The sequence below is a fragment of the Cottoperca gobio genome, chromosome 20, assembly GCF_900634415.1.
Source record: "Cottoperca gobio chromosome 20, fCotGob3.1, whole genome shotgun sequence".
NCBI lineage: Eukaryota > Metazoa > Chordata > Actinopteri > Perciformes > Bovichtidae > Cottoperca > Cottoperca gobio.
The window spans coordinates 9,506,029-9,524,299 of NC_041374.1; the positions used below are offsets into that span (position 1 = coordinate 9,506,029).

The 18,271-nt window shown below is 41.8% G+C and overlaps 1 protein-coding gene across 3 annotated transcripts in view; it reads left to right on the plus strand.

Moving 5' to 3' along the window:
• The window catches only part of sema5a (sema domain, seven thrombospondin repeats (type 1 and type 1-like), transmembrane domain (TM) and short cytoplasmic domain, (semaphorin) 5A), a 115,342-nt gene that overhangs the window by 82,985 nt on the left and 14,086 nt on the right, over positions 1-18,271 (plus strand). For all 3 annotated transcript variants that reach the window (XR_003834222.1, XR_003834223.1, XM_029457956.1), the window contains one exon: positions 8,299-8,524. Coding sequence is in view for 1 of the 3 variants with exons in the window: in XM_029457956.1 (XP_029313816.1) it covers positions 8,299-8,524 (226 nt within the window). In the remaining 2 variants the exon portion in view is untranslated. The remainder of the gene's footprint in view (positions 1-8,298; positions 8,525-18,271) is intronic.

Below are 18,271 nucleotides of genomic sequence, written 5' to 3' on the forward strand. Positions count from 1 at the left end.
GACCACACACACACACACACACACACACACACACACACACACACACACACACACACACACACACGTTGCAGCTTCTGTCATCACAGCTACTTGTTCAGACCAGATACCCAACTGAGACCTGCAAAGATGAACACTGTGCATGTCTGACGTGGATGTACGTGTGTATTTATGTTTACCTGTCAGGATTGATATCTGTGCAGCCACCTGTGATCAGCTCCCGGAGTTTAGAAGACATTAATCGGTAGCGATGAGCTAACATCTGCTAGCTGCTTTAGAGGGATGTCATGCAGAGGAATACAAAGTTGTGGAACTTATTTTTGAAAAGTATCTAAGATGGACTGAAGTTGGAAAGTCAACACTCACAACAAGCTGTAGAGAGAATCTATTTAGGTGTTGTTTTCTGTGATTCTCTATTGATCTCTGAAAGTAAATCTTCTACACTTATATAGCCGCTCTGCAGGGAGCTCCCAGCTCACTCACATTCAGAAAAGCTGAAGCTAGTAGGGATTCAGGTCAAGGACACTTTGTATTTAAAGGGGACATAATATGAAGAACTTACTTTTTCAGTGCTTGTGCGTCTGGAACCTGAATGTTAGCATAATATCTTCAACCCTGATTCCCTAAAACAAAATGTCGCCACTTGCATGATTAAAAGAACTCTCTTGCAGTTTTATTTCCATGGAAACTGCCCTGAGTTTGCCCTGTGTGTCATTGACTTAAGCCTCGGCAGTCTTATCATCATGGCAGTATTTAGTCCTGAGGGGCTCGCTGCCTCATTTTGCTGATGCAAAAGGCCACACGACTGCAACTTCATCAGTCTGAGCCCTGTTCCACGCAGCGCTGCTCCCTCGCTCTCCTTTCACTGTATCTGCATTACAGGTTTGAATCCCCAGAGGAGCCAGAAATCTGGGCTGCAAATAAACAAGTGAGGCTCTGGTGGCCCGCCAGGAAAGTTCTGTAGTGAGCGCTGAACCCCGAGGAGGAAGAGGACTTAGTCAATCAACCTCCCATTGGAAGTATTTTTTCTCCAATGAAGCAGTGAGGTATTTGAAAAATAGATTATTATAATAAAATACGTATTAAGTCATGTAGTGTTGCTAAAATGAAGTAATTCATTATCTGAACCCTTTCTGATGATGATGACACATTGAAACACACATGCTTGTTTATCAAGGCTGAGGGGATGATTTGACAGGAATCATTGTTCAGGAGCATAAATGAGCATTTGCTTTATTAATAATGGTGCTACTGTCAGCTTAGTTATCAGCTGTGAGGACTCCTTTGACCTCCAGATGCAGAAATGAAGAGAGAAAAACTAAAACAGACTTCTCCAACCAACATAATGCATCACAGCAAACACTGCAGATAAATCTGTCCGGCCCGTAGAACTGGTTATAGTCAAACAATACAAGTTACAAAGTTACAAAACTTCAACTTTTCAACATAATTCCACAACTAGATGTCTTTTCTGTGCTCAACTGCTCCTGTAATAAACCTAAATACAATGCAAAGAGTGTAAATTAAAGTTGCAAGCCTCTCCAATAAATCCTCATCAATATAGATCAGCCTGCCGATCTCTTGCGAGCCTCATACTGTGTTTTCTGGCCGAAATTCCACGTTGACATTATCGGGTTTTTCCCAATTGTTCTCGTCATTCCTGCTGTGTTTTACATACGAGCGGTACGTTAAAGGATAACTTCTGTATTTTTCAGCCTGGACCTTATTTTCCTGTGTTTTTGTGTCTAAGTGACTGCGGCAATTTGTGAAATTGGTCCAGTACTGAGTCAGAATGCTGCACCGGAGTAAACTTCGTCCACGTACGTGCAATAAAACTGTTTGTTTTTGCCACTGACAACAATATGGAAAGGACTCTACAGAGAAATACAACCTTATAAAACACTTATATAAATAATCTGAGCCTGTCAGTGGCAGAAACAACACGTTTAGTTGGACGTACGTTAACGTTTGAATTGCCCGAAGGATTCCCGTGTTCGGCTGCAGCGCTCTCACTCAACTTACACTGGATGTTTGTCCCCATCATTCACTCAGACACAACAACATGGGGAAATAGTTCAATATTTAAGTTACCCGTTAATCTGTTTCTTTTCCCGTTTTCAGAGGAGACTGAATAACTTTTGCGTTCACACGCGTCCTCCATCCGCTGGACTGCTGACTGTGAGCAACTCAAACATCTCTGCTTGTAATCTCAGCACTGAGGGCAGAACCTGAGAGAGCAACACATACATCAGCTGCTGATTCTTCGATATATTGCGAGGAGACTTTTACTTTGTTCACATTCTCTATTTAATCGTATTAGAGGAAAGAAGACTTCAGATGGGCTTTAAGAAGATTTCCTTCTTTATACACCAAAGTACATCAAAAAGCTCTCACATCCAAGGATCAGAAAGGACCGTTATACTCAGCTGAACTGCACATCTTGACTCTTCCCTCTCAGAGTTAAATAAGTCAAATATGGGCCATGCAGAACTGGAGACGCATCGAGCCGCTTAATGACACAGAGCTGCTCTATTTACCTGCCGCTCCTGCAGCTAGACTGAGAAGTGAAAGTTAAGTACCCGGGGTTTGTGTAGGCAGACTGACGTGTGAACACACTTGTGTGTTTCTGTATTTTCCAGTGTTGGTGTGTGTGTGCGTGTGTGCATCGGTGTGCAGCCAGGAGGCCTGCTCCTGTCCGACAGCAGGCTTCATTATGGAGTCAGACGAGAGACGTCAGAGTTTGACAGTGTGTTTTGGTTGGCGCGGCTAATTGAACTGATGTGTCATGGAGACTTGAGGAACATTAGGTCTCCGTCTGCGTTGACTCGACCACTGAAGATAAAGATGTAGGCGCGGGAGAGGATTAGACACTTTCATATCTCACATCTGGACCATTTATTAAACGTTACGGCTGTAAGTGTGTTCACGCTCTCTTACACCGTCACAGCTCTCCCAGCCCAATAAGAAGTATAATGAGTGTAGTGATGGGTGAAGGCTGGAGAGGCACGACTCCTTATTATTCACCTCCTACAGCTGGCCGGACACCACAGAGAGCCTTTTGTACCTACACACACACACACACACACACACACACACACACACACACACACACACACACACACACACACACACACACACACACACACACACACACTCTCTCTCTCTGCCCTCCAAACAGAAGTAAAGATATACAATGTATTTCACCCTCCACTCCACATTCATACATTCGTCAGTAAAAATAAGGAGAGGCTAAGGGCTTATACTTCCCCAGAACTCAGACACTATTATGACACCCTCTCACTCTCTTTATTTTTCTGCCCTTCTTCCTCTGAAACTTGTATCCCCTCAGCCAATAACACCGTAAAGTCTGTGGATGGAGAGAGAATGAGATAGGAGCTGCCTGAATCCACAACTCAGCCATGCATAAACTTATAAACACGCACTTTACACACACACAAATGAGTGCCAAAGTGCCAGTAAAGTCAAACTTTCACTCTGCAGTCATGCACTCAGTCATGCACACACACAGCCCCAGCACCACGTCCATGCTGACCAACCAGGCAGCTTGTTTGTGTGAGGCAGTAAAGATGCTATCAGGCGTCCTCCCACCCAGCTCTCCCTGAGCTCCAGCCACAAACACATTACGGCGCCGCCGTCTCCGAGCAGCTGCCTGTTAAAGGTGCTGCGCAGCATAAATCTCTCCTCTCCATTTACCCATAACGCATCTCACTCCTCTCACCTGGAGGGGTGGGGCGGTAGGCGTGGGTGTGTGAGTCGAAATCAGCGGACTAATTGAATCCAATTTTGTGTTCCACATGCCACTTGTCACGTTCGACTGCTCTCCGCCATGTTTTCACTTTCGGTTAATTTAACTGAAATTGAAACGTGATAGTCTGAGGGAAGAGTTCCGGGAATGTTTCCTCTATTTTGTTTTTGTTGTTTCTCGCATTGTTTTATTAGCTCACCTTATCAAGTGGAAAGAACAAGATGACACATTTAAACAGCTCATTTTGAGCAGTGAATCAAAGTTAAATTCAAATACAGCACGGCTGCTTCGGTTTGTTCATGGCCGACATGTAATGTATGCCTGCGATGACCTGCTCACCGTCATTTGAATGGAGTTATGTGCAGGTGGGTGTATATGTGTTCTGTCTTTATGGGATTTTATGGGCCGAGCTTATTTCACATCCTCTGGTTCATTTTTAATGCATTATTCAAAACGTGTTATAAAAATGTGCACTCATAAAGCGAAGCAGACTGTTTTTGTTATAATGGCAGATTTTGTATTCACATGCGTACCTGCTGTAAGAAGCCTCTTTTATTGCAGGAAAAGACAATAAGCACTTCAACATTTGTTATTGGAAATGGTCCACAGCGGAGGCCTTCGACCTTTTTTCATATCATGGACCCCCAGGTGGTACTGGAGACCACAACCATATCTTTATGGAATTATGTCATGCTCTCACATCCCAATTTATTATTGTTATTATCATTATTATTATTATTATTATTACTATTACTATTTTTACTATTATTATTACTAGTATTATTACTACTATTATTATTACTACTATTACCATTATTATTATTGTTATTATTACTTTAATTATTATTATTGCTGTTATTACTATTTTTACTATTACTATTGCCATTATTATTATTACTATTATTATTATTATTAGCATTACTATTATTATTGCTATTATTAATATTACTAGTATTTTACTAGTATTTTTACTAGTATTAGTATTATTATTACTTAAATTATTATTAATAATACTATTGCTACTTTTACTAATATTATTATTAATACTACTATTCCTATTTTTACTAATATTATTATTACTACTTTTACTATTATTATTATTATTATTATTATTATTATTACTATATTTCTATTATTATTATTTATTATTATTATTATTATTTTCATCAGTACTATTATTATTGCTATTATTATCATTACTATTATTATTTTTATTATTATTACATTAATTATTATTATTATTGTTATTATTACTATTATTTTATTATTATCATATTACTATTATTATTATTATTATTATCATCATTACTATTATTATTATTGTTATTATTAATACTATTATTATTATTACATTCATTATTATTATTACTACTATTACTATTATTACATTAATTATTATTATTATCATTATTATTACTATTATTATTACCGTTATTACTATTTTTTACTATTATTACTATAATTATTATTATTAATAATAATAATAATAATAATACAAATCATCTTTATTGTATTTTCAAAATACAAATCAACAAACTGGCCATTCTCACAAATACTTTCCTCAAACACACAGTCTTTAACAAATGCTTTTTCTCTTCCACATAAATATGTGGAATATTACTTAGGAGTTGTACGTTCTCCTCTTCCCATCAGCTGGTTCTGTTCGATGCAGCTCAATCAAACAATACCTCGATTGATTAATTGAGGCCTGAAGAGTAAACGTATCTAGCAACAATTTGAAAAAATATAAATCAATTGGGACCCCTGATATGAAAACAGTCCGTATACTAAATTATAATCCATCAGCGTCCATGAACATTGAAAATCAAGTGGAACAAAGTTGGTTTGGTATCATTTCCATTTTTCAATTTTGCTTTGCAAATTGAAGACCACAGGTGACTGAAATCAGTGAACCAGAAGTGAAGTGAAATGAAACCGTCAAAATAAAAGTGAAATGTGTGAATAATTCGGTCTACTTTGAAAATATTGAAGCTGCTGTGTATGGATTGTATAACGAGGTTGTTCCTCTCAACAAGCCGCAGAGCTTTTCATTTGTGTTGCACATCCAGAAGACTGAGCGACCACCTGGCTGTACGCTGCAGATCCTCTAACTGTAGATGATGTGGAAGCCTTCGGAGACCTTGAATGAGGTTATGCTTTAAACCCAGTAATTATCTCCTTAGCCCTCTGCATCGACAATAATCCTCAGAGGGTGCAGGAAGAAACGCTTACCAGACAAGCCTCATTAAATATTTACTGTGTTTGGCCACCATCAACAACTCACACAACAAACACCCACAAACACCCCCCCCCGCCCGCATTCATGCCATGTGTTGCTTTTTTTGTCGCGAGGCGCTGAGGTGAACTCTTTTCTTCTTGCTTTTTTGTTATTGGCTGATAATCACGGATTGTGGGCCAGTGTGCAGCGCGTGACGATGTTAAATATTAATGTCTGGAGATGATTACTGCGCTAGATGGAGAGAGGCAGGAAGTGTGATGGTGGTGGTGACACCCTCATTCATCACGGGGCCCTAACAGAATCTAAATCCTCCCTGTGTTTTTAACCTTGGCCCACAGGGGAAGAGAGGCAGGCGAAGCGAGGTAGAGGAGGAGACGAGATGAAGCAGAGGGAGCAGAAACGAGAAGAGGGAGAAGCACAGCTGACACAAAGCATGTTATCGACAGTGTGTGAAAAAGAAGGGGAAATAAATGTAAAGATAGAGCGACTAAGACGCAAGGATGGACCTGCATACTGTACAATGTACAGCGCTGCTCTCCTCCGTGCGACAGGCTGACGGATGTGCAGAAAGAAACTCTCATCTTATTTTGTCAAGGTCTGGCAGTCACTCAAGACCTATTCAGCATAAATAAACAGGTGGTGGGGAAAATGGCAGCCGTCTCACCTTCTCTCCTGCAGTTTCATTTTCTCCAGACATGTCACCATCTTATTTATTTAGCTGGGCACAGACGCCGTCTGAACTGCCTATTACGCTCCTATTATCCTCCTGAATCCTATCATCACATATAGCACACGGGAAGAAGATTCTTTTAGTCCTAATAAAAAGTGGACCGAGAGTAGCAGAGGCAAGATATATACTTATGGCACTTCTGAATGAGACTCACATATCATACTGTTGGAGCGGCAGTGCTGTGTTTTTCATTTTTACTGTGCAGGCTCTCAAAGCCGAGATGCAGACGGAGAGTTGCCATTACTGCTTTTTCTTTTGCTTTCTCTATCAACTTCTCCATCGCCCCTCCTCTACTCCATCCTTTCCCCTCGCTTATCAACCTGATGAATGTCATTCTCTGTTTGTTATGTTCAGCTGTGATTCTCAGAGTGGGGTTCAGGGCTAAATGATTTGCTTTACATTAGAAAAGTGTGCGGTATCATTAAGAAGTGCAGATGAACAGATCGGGAATATTTGCGGCAGTAAAACAAACACATTGTGTCCCAACAGATCAGAACATGAAGGAGGCGCTTTGTAGTCGGACTCAGATAGAAGCTCAGCGGGGAAGTAACCTCGCTGACATGCATAACCTTTGTTACCACTAAATAAATATAAATAAATACTTTTTTATTTATTGTACTGCACAACCCACCTTTTTTTCATATATGTACATACGTTTTTTGTTATTATTGTTTTAACTTGAATTCTATATAGTACTAAACTATAGTTTTTATATATTTTATTGTATTTTCTTAAATACTGAGCTGACATGCTGTCTCTCTCGAACACATCTCATTATACCGTTGACCCTGTGTTAACCTACGTATGACAAATAAAACTTGAACTTGAAACTTGAACTACCGTGGTTAACTAATAATATGTAAGATCCTTTCTTGAGCAGATTTCATCAGCAGATGGATTTATTAGAAGTTCAGCTTTAATATGCGGCCTGTGCAAACATTGCTTGGTTGATTTTTAAGGTGTGTGTGTGTGTGTGTGTGTATGAGCAGCACACAGTCCAGTAAACAGAATTAAGAGGCTTTCAAAGATAAGTGACGATGAAAGTCTGTTTAATTTCAGTCACTGCTGAGAATATCAGAAGCCATTGTCCTGTCCTTTGTTATTTCTGAGAAATGCACCACATATTTCTGTCTGAGCTTGTCATGTTTAATTATTGCTTTAATGATTTGTAATCATCTCTCCTGGCGCAAGACGAGTCAGTTCCACCTGCCGGCTAAACGTGCTCGCCATGAAGAACAGTCTGTGTTAAATGTGTGAAGGTTACAGATTACTAGTTACTGTAATGTTTCAATCACTTCATCAAATGTTATGTTACCTATTACATCTGATTCATTCTTAAAAACATATATTTGAACCAGGCGTTGCACTCGACACTGATAACTGTCAAACCTTTATTAAAGGTTCTTCAATATAACTTGAATTAAGATTTGAACAGATAAAATAATTTGTTTATATGAAGTCGAAGCTGAAACAACGGCAGGGGAAACACTGGAGCTTTGTAATCAGCAGCATGTTGATGTTAATGATTTAATTACCTGCCGCTAAATGTTTTCCCTGTGATCGCAGGAGTACCAGTCGTGCAACACGCTCCCGTGTCCTGACCTGAAGAAGACCACGCCCTGGACTCCCTGGACGCCCGTCAACATCTCCGACAACGGCGGGCACTATGAGCAGCGTTTCCGCTACACCTGCAAAGCTCGCATCCCGGATCCCAACCTGCTGGAAGTGGGCAGGCAGAGGATCGAGATGCGTTACTGCTCCAGCGACGGGTCCACCGGCTGCTCCACTGACGGTGAGTGAAGAAGAGACAGATGGTCTCTTTCCAGATATCTCAGCCTCTGGAAGTTTCTGTTATCTCGCTGCGACTGGCTCTCTGCGTCTCTGCAGGCTGGGTAATGGCCTCCTCGCTTCAAGCCTTTCCCCCTCTCTGTGCTTCTGTCTGTTGTTCATTAGATCTTTCTAACTTCTCTCTCTCTGTCCTGCACAAGTTGAACAAGCGTTATATCTTCATCAGCCCTCGTGTTTGTTGTCCCGTCCCCCTCGACTTTATCAGAGGATCAAAGCGCCTGACATGTTAATGAACTTCCAATCCACAAAGCCGATCAGCGGTTCACAACTAAACTTAGCTCAAATCTTTCACACTCATACACACAAACACACACACACAGATGCTTGCGCGAAGTTCAATTACAGTCTTGAAAAGAACAAACTCTTTATCCATCATCCGCGCTTTTCCCTCCGGCCTGAGTCAGTGCACCACGCAGTTTCAGCCAGCCACACCCCGGGTGAATTAAAGCTGTAAACGTTTGCACAAACAGGCTGCTAATTGACAACTTGTTTATGTTGTCAAGTGGAAGGATACATATTAGAGGGGAGACAGGCGGGGTGGCACCACACCACAGCAAAGAGGCTTCAGATGCAGCTGTTAAAGTTTGTTTATGGCTCTTTGCCTCAGAGGGAAAAGCTGATTTTATTTAATTTATTTTTGAAGGCTTGAGAGTTAGCGCCTGCTACGTGGTGACGTCCTCCCATCACTTAGACTTCATCTGTGTCTCTGGGTGGTCTGTCGCTACACCACTCTCATGCCACATGCAGCGGTAATCACAGAGGATAGCCCTAATGTTCCACATCAGTGGGATTTTCTCTCTTTTGATCTCTCTCTCTTCTTCCTCATTTCTGATGATTAATCTCCGTCTTTCCTCCAGCGCTGTCGCTGGTACAGGTTGTTCTCTTCACACTTTGAAGCCAACGCTTAAATGTACCTGAAGGGTTTTAAATGAGTGCTGGCATGAACAGAGAGAACCTGACTGCCGACGTGAAGCCTTAAGAGGAGTGACAGCCACACTTCCAAGATATTAGCAAAGAAAGCCTTAACAGGTCTTTGTTCTGATCAACGGCAGGAAGAAACAGACACAATGTGTTTCATTAGAGGCTGTCATCAGACGCCCGACATCAGACTGGCTTTAGTGTTAATTACACAAATCAAAAGCTACAGCCGTCACTTTTGGCAGGAAGTCGGGCTGTAAGCAGCCTATAGGCTTCACATGGTGCAGATGGTGAAGTGTGAGCACAACGGTACGAGCATCAGATCCTTTCAACAACCGCTGAACAAACACGTGGGGTGTTGGTGCAAATCTGGCATCAGGGAAAATGGGAGACACTGTTAACTCTATTTATCAGCAGTGACATTTACATCATTGATTTGTAAAGGAGGTTATAATTCTCTGTTAATAGATAAAAACATCTTCATCATACACTTAGTGCCAAAGATGATCAACAGCAGTGATTAGTCATGATGCTGTTGCACTTCATATTCCATTTAACTGCTTAAGTAATGAACATCACTGATGGAAATATCGCTGATTGTGTGTGAAACAAACTATATATATACACAGGAGTGTTGCAGTGAGGTGGAAGAGGTACTGCGATCGTTTACTTAAAGTATCAGCATCAGAATATACTTGAAGTACTTCACGACGGCCCGGTGCGTTAAAGCGTGATGCCAAGAGGTCCTGCCATGTTGGATGATGTTAGTACTTCAACGTCGAATACGTAAACAATTTCTTCTTCCTTTGAGAAACAAACGTTTCACTCGTTGACAGCTGGAGTGTAAACGAGACGTATGAGACGTCTCGTGTCCCACGTTGATTGTTCACCTAAAGACTTCGCTATGATTTACAACTCGGACGGGCTTTAGGTCAGAACTGTCGAAAGAGAGGATGGACTCCACTGATCCACTTCTTCATTTCAAACTTTATCACACTCGTCATCCATCTGGAGAGCAGTGGTGTGTGTGTGGGGGGGGGGGGGGGAGGGGTCATAGACACATGGGCTGCTCCAGCAACAGCCGTTAGCTTTACTTAAAGCAAGAGGCCATCGCATGATAATTACCTGCCACAGTGGTGTTGTGTATTGATGTGCAGATCTGGGGCAAAGGACACCGAGATCCCCCCGAGATGACGAGAACCCAGAAGGGATGGTGTGTCACCCCGTAAAGATTTCCTATTTGCATCAGGCGACTTAGTTTCGATTCGAGCTCCACAGACAAATGGGCTTTTCCTGCGGACGGTGTCGGGCGAGTTATTTTAAAAACATTTCCACAACAAATCAGTGAGATAAAATATGTGTAAAGATTGTGAGTGCAAACAAACAAGCATTATCTTCTTAAACGGATCAAGTACACAACATAGAGTAGAGACTTTATACTCTCCGACAGACAACTGTCCTTTTTGTTTTCTCATTTGAAACCAATGCATGAACTTTGAAAGACTGATGCACTGATGTCGCTCCCCTGCGACTCAATAAGAAGCTCAGTCTGCCATGTTGATGATGTGCTTCATCTCCTCCTGCTCAGGCAGAATGTCATCATGTTTGTAGCCTGGTGCAGCCGAGGTATCAGATATAACTGGCATTTGATGATTTGGATTGTAATCTGAGACGCAGCGCAACTTATTGACAAACACCTGAAAGCCTCATGTGTGAGGCAGATATGGAGAGTGAATCGATGTTTGAGATACGATGGTGACTTTCCCCGACCTCTCCCCAGTATCTCTTCTTTGTTTCGCAATGTCTCTCATATTAAGATCTCCGTCTTTATTACGAGAGATAAATCATGAATACACGATTAAACCAAGCATTTACAATAAGCTTCTATAAAGCATACTGACTTGTCTCATATCAGCGATCATAGCTTAATGATAGCGGCGAGTTAATTACTTAAGATCTGTAGTGATTTAAAAGCCTCTCTTGTCTCCTACGCCAAGTAATTAGTCTTGTAGAAATTTGTCACCATTTTTCCTTTTTAACACATTACATATGCCTGAATGAAACACCAAACATTTCATCATTTGCATAATTGCTGTGTGTTTTTAAACGTCCACGAAGCACAATTCAGCAGACGTGTCTTTCCTGCCTCTGCCCTTATTTGACTCAACGACACCTTTGTCTCCATAAAATATTAATTCATTAACACACAATCGTGTTATAAGGTGGCAGATGGGTTCCTGCATGTTCTCCATCTTGTGTTTCTCTATAGTTCGCGAAGCTTGACAGACATGCTGTGCGTATTTACAGTCGCTGAGCACTGACTGTACGCTCACTGTTCTGGGGGAATGGCTTTGTGAAGAGTTAATTACTAACCGGCCGGCTAAAGTCTGCACATAACTGGAATTCACCCTCCGACTGTTGCCAGGATTGAAACCAGCGACTTGTCTATCATTAGTCAGTCAGACTGAACTTCTCAGTTATTAGTCACTCTGTCTGCTGCCTGAGGCCGGCCCACCGCACAAAGCGCCAATTTAAATGACGATTTCTGCAAATCCAATATGTCAATGAAACAGATCTGCCTGCCTGATTTAATCAATATCTCTGCACATTAAGTACAACGTTCAGATGGTTTTATGATGCAGCAGTAATAATATTAAGATTAAACAGGCTTTTTGTTTTTGCATCTCACAAAGACAGAAGCAGACACACTGAGGCAAAAGAGAGAAAGTTCTGCAGAAGGCTGTGAGTTTGTAATTTTGCCGGGTTGTGTCGTGAGTGATGGCTTCATTTTTTTTCCCAGGGAGAAACAGTGGAGTGTCAGCAGCTTGATGTGTTTCACTTCAGCTGATCTGGTATCGAGGCCAGGGCCTTCTCATGGGCGACAGATTAGTTTCTCCTGCGCTGATGTCATGAGCAGACACTGAGTAGACACAGGACAGTGCTGAGGGACGCCTCTGACGGATGACAACCATTCCAGCATCCTTATTGTCTTTCTGCTCCTCCCTCCCACAGTCAGCACTCTCTTTATCTGTGGACTTCTCTCTGCGTATCACAAAAGAAACAGAAGCAGTTGAGCTAATAAGTGAACTCACAGTTGTGGTAACATGTGTCTGGTCCCTGAGGTGTGTGTTTCAGTAAGAGAGCACAATATTTATGTGGTTAGGCGTAAAGTTAGACGATAGGAGATGAGTCCCCTGGAGTCTAGTCGCTGGTGATGGTGGTGTAAATCTAGTGGGTGGAAAATGCAAAAGTGAGATGTTTGCATGTTGCATAATAATAAGAATCACAGACTTATAATGATTGTTATCCTCCTTGTCAAACCTCCACCAACTCTTCATTAGTAGTGAGCATGTTTATTTTAGAAAGCAGTGTACATAATAACCACGCGTCCAATTACTCGTACAGTAGAAATACAGCAGGTCTCGTTTCTCCATCTGTCTCTCTTGCCCAATCGTTCCTGTCCACCTGGTCACTCAGTCCATATGATGTGGAATGTCGTTGTTCTAATTTCTGCATCTCTTAAAGTACAGAAGCTCTTCCTAAAGCAGTGTTTGCATATAAACTCCGGACAGTTGGTCCACACATGTCCAGAGTTTCCTTTTGTCTGTTGTTTTCACCTACTAGAGATCATAATTCGGTCATAAAGTCTCCTGCCGTTCTTTGAATTAGTGCGTCGGCCCTTACAGACAGAAGTTCCCAGTTCCGTGTAAACGACCCTACTTCTTCATCACCCTCTGATGTTTGTTTCCTTACTATTTTGACGTCAGCCGTGATGGAGACGTCATCGACACGCTGTGAATGCTCGCTCAATGAGCGTCTCTATTCACACATGGGCTCAATGGGACATTGCACAGACTTTGTACGAGGGAGCTCGCAGAGTGAAGTCAGTTTAATGTTCGAATCAACTGATTCAAACATTTGCATTCTCACACGCAGCTCCTCCGGGTGATGTCTAGATCATTTCCAGGTTGCCGTGCATGTGTGAAAGGAGCTAAAGCTGTTGATGGCAGGATCTCTGCATGTATGTTTTCTATCTGTTTCTGCTTCAGTTCAGTACGTGACCCGTGCCCTCTCCCAGATTACCGTCTGATGGAGTTCACCACCTTATTGCAATTATCCTTGACACCACATTTGCAGGGTACCATTAGAGTGCCAAAGACACACAATCTCTGTTTCACATTTGCCCTCAATATGGCCCTGATAGAGTGGCATAGACATTGGTGACATAGAGTCAACAAATTAGCAAACTAGCGTAGGCGACGAAAAACATAACTGCGTGTCAAAAAGGATAAACTTTGTTGGCAGGACACCACTCCTCGCTCAACATGCCTGCGTTAAATGATGGCTCTGAGCTCGTAAAAACATCACAGCAGGTTTTGACAGATTAAAAACAGCCAAGAAAAGTCTCACATTCTGTCATGAGCTTGTCTTCGGCTGTCTTCTCTGACATTGGTTCACTTTACGCTTTGTTGCTTTATTTGACCGATCAGCCCGGATGCTGGATGCTAATGGAGAGCGGTGCTGTGGTGCTTAAAATTACCAGGGAGGGGGAGCGGGCTCTTTCTTTGATGGAAGCAAGTTTCCTTTGGTAAAACAAATCAATCCTGTGTGTGTGTGCTGTTTGTTGGCAATGTCAGGTTGTTAGAGTTGTTTTATAAAGCACCTACAATAACGACAAACTTGCACTTAAAGTCCACAATCCAGCAGTAGCAGCTGGTATTTTGTGATCTGAGCTGTTAAATGGAGACAAACTGGTTCAACAAAGCACAATTCTTACTGTGGAATTTCGCAAAGAAAAAAATATGCACTGAAATACTTAAATGTGTTTACAACAGTTTTCTAAAACATTCCAGTTTTAGGCCGATTTCTTACTTTCCACCCGGTTGCAGTTCATTCCACCACTGTCTTAAATCAGCTGGTGATGATCCTGCACAGAAAGCATTTAGTTGCTGTGTTGTTGTTGCAGTTTGGAGCAGTGAGGGAACATTTCTGACTCTCTTTCATGGCACATTCGAGAGCAAATTGTCAGTTAAAAGCTGAAACTGATATCATGCAATGCCGAGTTACACAATGTGAAGACAATAACATGAGGTCGGGTGTTTGTGGTATTGAAAAGTTTGGCAGCTGATTGAAACTTTAGGTGTCAAATGTTGGCAGTGATGGAAACAGTACGTGAGTTGAAGTGAATGTTCTGGGAGTTGACTGGAGTTTAACCTGCTTTACGTCCTCGTTAACAATAAACCCTGCAAAGCCACAAAGTAAACAAATATGGCTCATGCTAGTAGTAGGTCTAATACTGTACTTTCAGTCCTTGTGTCTCTATAAGCCAACACATTATAGACAGACAATGAATGAAACCCCTAAAGTCCAATAAATCTCTGCAATCAAACGTCTAAGTGTTGTTTCAGCAGAGAGTCTGAAGGTTCTGCCTTTAATCCTCCTGTCAAAACGTGTCACATTCACAAGCCTCCAGTGAGATGAGAAGTGGACGTAGTCCCTGTGATGTCCCCCGTTGGTTGGTGGATTACAGATTTGAAGCCTCTTGTTTGGGCTGTCACCATTTTGGTTTTTGGCCATCGCCATCTTGGTTTCTTGGTCCCAGCAGTGACACAATAGGATAAGACTAAAGGAGACTAATATGTTACAATTAAAACAGAAAACACACTTTGAAACGGTCAAAGTTGCAAGACGGAAACACATTGACCGGCTTTATCGTCTAATTTATTCTAAATACAATCATCCTAACTAAAAGAACATCGTGCTGTATTGAAGAAGACTTCAAACTAGAGATTGAAACTGTTTACTGAGGTAATAAATAATAAATTATAATAATAATAATAATAAAGAGAAAAGTAGAATCATTTTCTCATAGACTTCTACACAATCTGACTTCTTTTTGCAACCAGTGGTGTCGCCCCCTGCTGGATATTACAGAGAATGCAGGTGTAAGGCTCTTCTGCAGTGGCTTCACTTTGCAGACCCAGATGTTGCCGCTTGGCCCGTACAAACATTTTAATTAGGTCTTCCATAAAAAGGGAATCCTTCTGGAAGGTTTCTGGGTCGACCATCGCTTGGCAGAACTCAGCCCATGGAGCACTGTCCTTTGTGCCACTGTGAGAGGGAGGAGGAGGAGGAGGAAGAGTAAATGTGCAGTTGTGAATCTAGGACAGGCTGGAAGAAGCACTCTCTCTGTGTGGTCCAGTGTTACTCTGATGATGAAACTTAGTTCACATATGACAGTGCAGATCTCTTCACTGCTGAAGGTTTTTCTCTCCGTATCTCACGTCTGTCTCAAAGTGGAGTCTCTCCGGCGTGCAGATGTCATCTCGTCTCCATCTCTGTCTAAATCTCTCTTTTCTTACTTCCTTTATTTTCCCTTCTCTTTGCATTTACAGTTTCCTATACAGTACATTAGATTGCACATCGTCGTGTCCCCATCCCTCTTTTTCACCCACATGCATTTTCTCTCTCTCACACACACACACACACACACACACACACACACACACACACACACACACACACACACACAGAAGTTCATAAGTTTGTTTACAGTTTGTTTTGCCTTTGAGCAGAGTGGGAGGTTGAGTGAGCGAAGGGAGGAGGGAAACTTTTTTCATGTCCTAGTTTCTGTGCAGCGGGAGCCGTTGGATGTTGCGCTGCGTCTTTCTTAGATTCTGCTCGGCCCGGCTCGTCAGGCAAGCGAGGATTAATTCTCTCCGGCTGTGTGTGGTTCTTGTGCGGATCGATAGATCCAGTCGCTGCCTATTTGAGAGGGAGGGCCACACGCTGTTTGTTTTGGCGACGGGAGGGCTGTCCCTGTGAAGTAACATTAACAACACGCACAGCAGAGCTGAAGCCAACGCTGTGTGTGTTGTGTGGGCAGAAGAAGTATTCAGATCTTTTAGCAGCAATACCACAGTGTAAAAATACTTTTAGTAAAAGTAATGCATTCATTACTACTTAATTAAGTGTTAGAATCAAAATGTAATAAAGTATCTAAAGTTAAAGTACTCATTATGCAGAATGAACTTCAGAATAGAATATGTATTATATTATATATATTAGTGATACATTCATGTGTAACGATCACAGATATTGCAGCTAATTTCAGCAGTTTTTGATAATCCATTATAATACAAACAATAATAAAAACATCCTCATTTATTAGTTGATTTATATTTTGGTATAAAGTATAATATTGGCTTTCAAAAGGAACTGGAATAGAAGAAATGCAATACTCAAGTACCTCAAGATTGTACTTAAGTACAGTCCTTATGTAAATGTACTTACAGTAGTTACTCTCCACCACTGGTGCGCACTAAGTGAGTGTTTGCATTAATAAATACCTGTATTGGTGCCATGTTTACATGTATCAGAATGATGATATAAAAAGCCACTCCATTGTTAGAGCAGAGCAGCAGTCCAGTCTACAGAGCCACAGAGGGCTTCATGAAGACTACGGGTCACAGTGGCGGGGGGGACTACCCGTGCCACTGCCTGCTCAGAATCGATAAAGAGCAGCAGCCTCGACGGGCCTGTCAGCACTCAGGCCTTGATGCCGGGGTGAGTCGGCCTGTGCATTGCCAAGGTCGCCCATAGTTATGAAGAGGTCGAGGATTTGGGCTGGATAAACACACTGTCCTCTCCCTGAGAATACAAAGCAGCTGTGCCACGCTAACTGTCAGCGAAAAGAGCACGCTGACAAAACAACGAGGCGAGGTTGGAGGACAGAGAGAAAAAGTGAGAGAAGGTTAATAGGAAAGATAGACAGAGAGGAAGGGGAGGATACAGAGCGGCTGTGTGCATAATAAATTAGATGGTGATAAAAAAAATATAAATCACAGAGAATCAGACAAAATGTCTGTTTCAACAAGTGCAGAATGACGTGAAGCAGAAGCAGCACGGACACAAAATAATGACTTCCTGCTCTCTGAAACCGTAGATAACAGTCCAGTTTGTTGAGCGAGTGAATCACAAGAGAAGTGCTCGTACGGTCATTTCAATAGAGGTGATTATCATTCACTCAAACAGATGAGTTCTCTTTTCTTTATTACAAAAGGCCTGAAGCTTTGTCTCTCCACTCGTTCTGTTCATTTCCACGGCGCTGATGAACACGTGCCGTAATTATAGTGTGGTAGTAATGACGGTTTCATGTTCATAGGAATCCTGTATTCGACTCATTCCAGACGAGCGTACACAGATTAGTGATCTGATGTTGTTTGATGAGAGGGAGCGTTCACATGTTGACGGGACACTCTCTCTCTGGATCCGTTTTTAGAGACAGACTGTGAAGAATGAAATGATGGATTACATCTCTGCAGCTGACACCATCACTGTGCTCTCTGTCGCTCTCTGCACCGAATGTGTCTATCTTCTCCGTAGAATTCTGCAGAGAAAAGAAACCAGAAATTAGCATCACCCTGGTTTCATCCACAAAAAGTCAATGCTTTCTATTGGATTCTGGATTATTGCAGACAATATGCTCTGTGGCAATCAAAGGTTTACGACGCTTACTTGTTTTGTTCAGCAAGATAATCACAACTTTTATGATTTTTAAAGCACACATGCAATCTCAACATTAGCCATTAGCACTAAACACAAAGTACAGCTGAGACTGATGGGAATGTAGTTTTGCAGGTTTGTTGATGGCGTTAGGTGAAAAGTTAAGGTTGAAATGATTACAGTTCGTCCTGAGGGAGACTTCTGTGTCATAACAACACAAATGTGAACCTCTTGGTGACGAGTAAAAGTCAAGACAATCCATCCATTT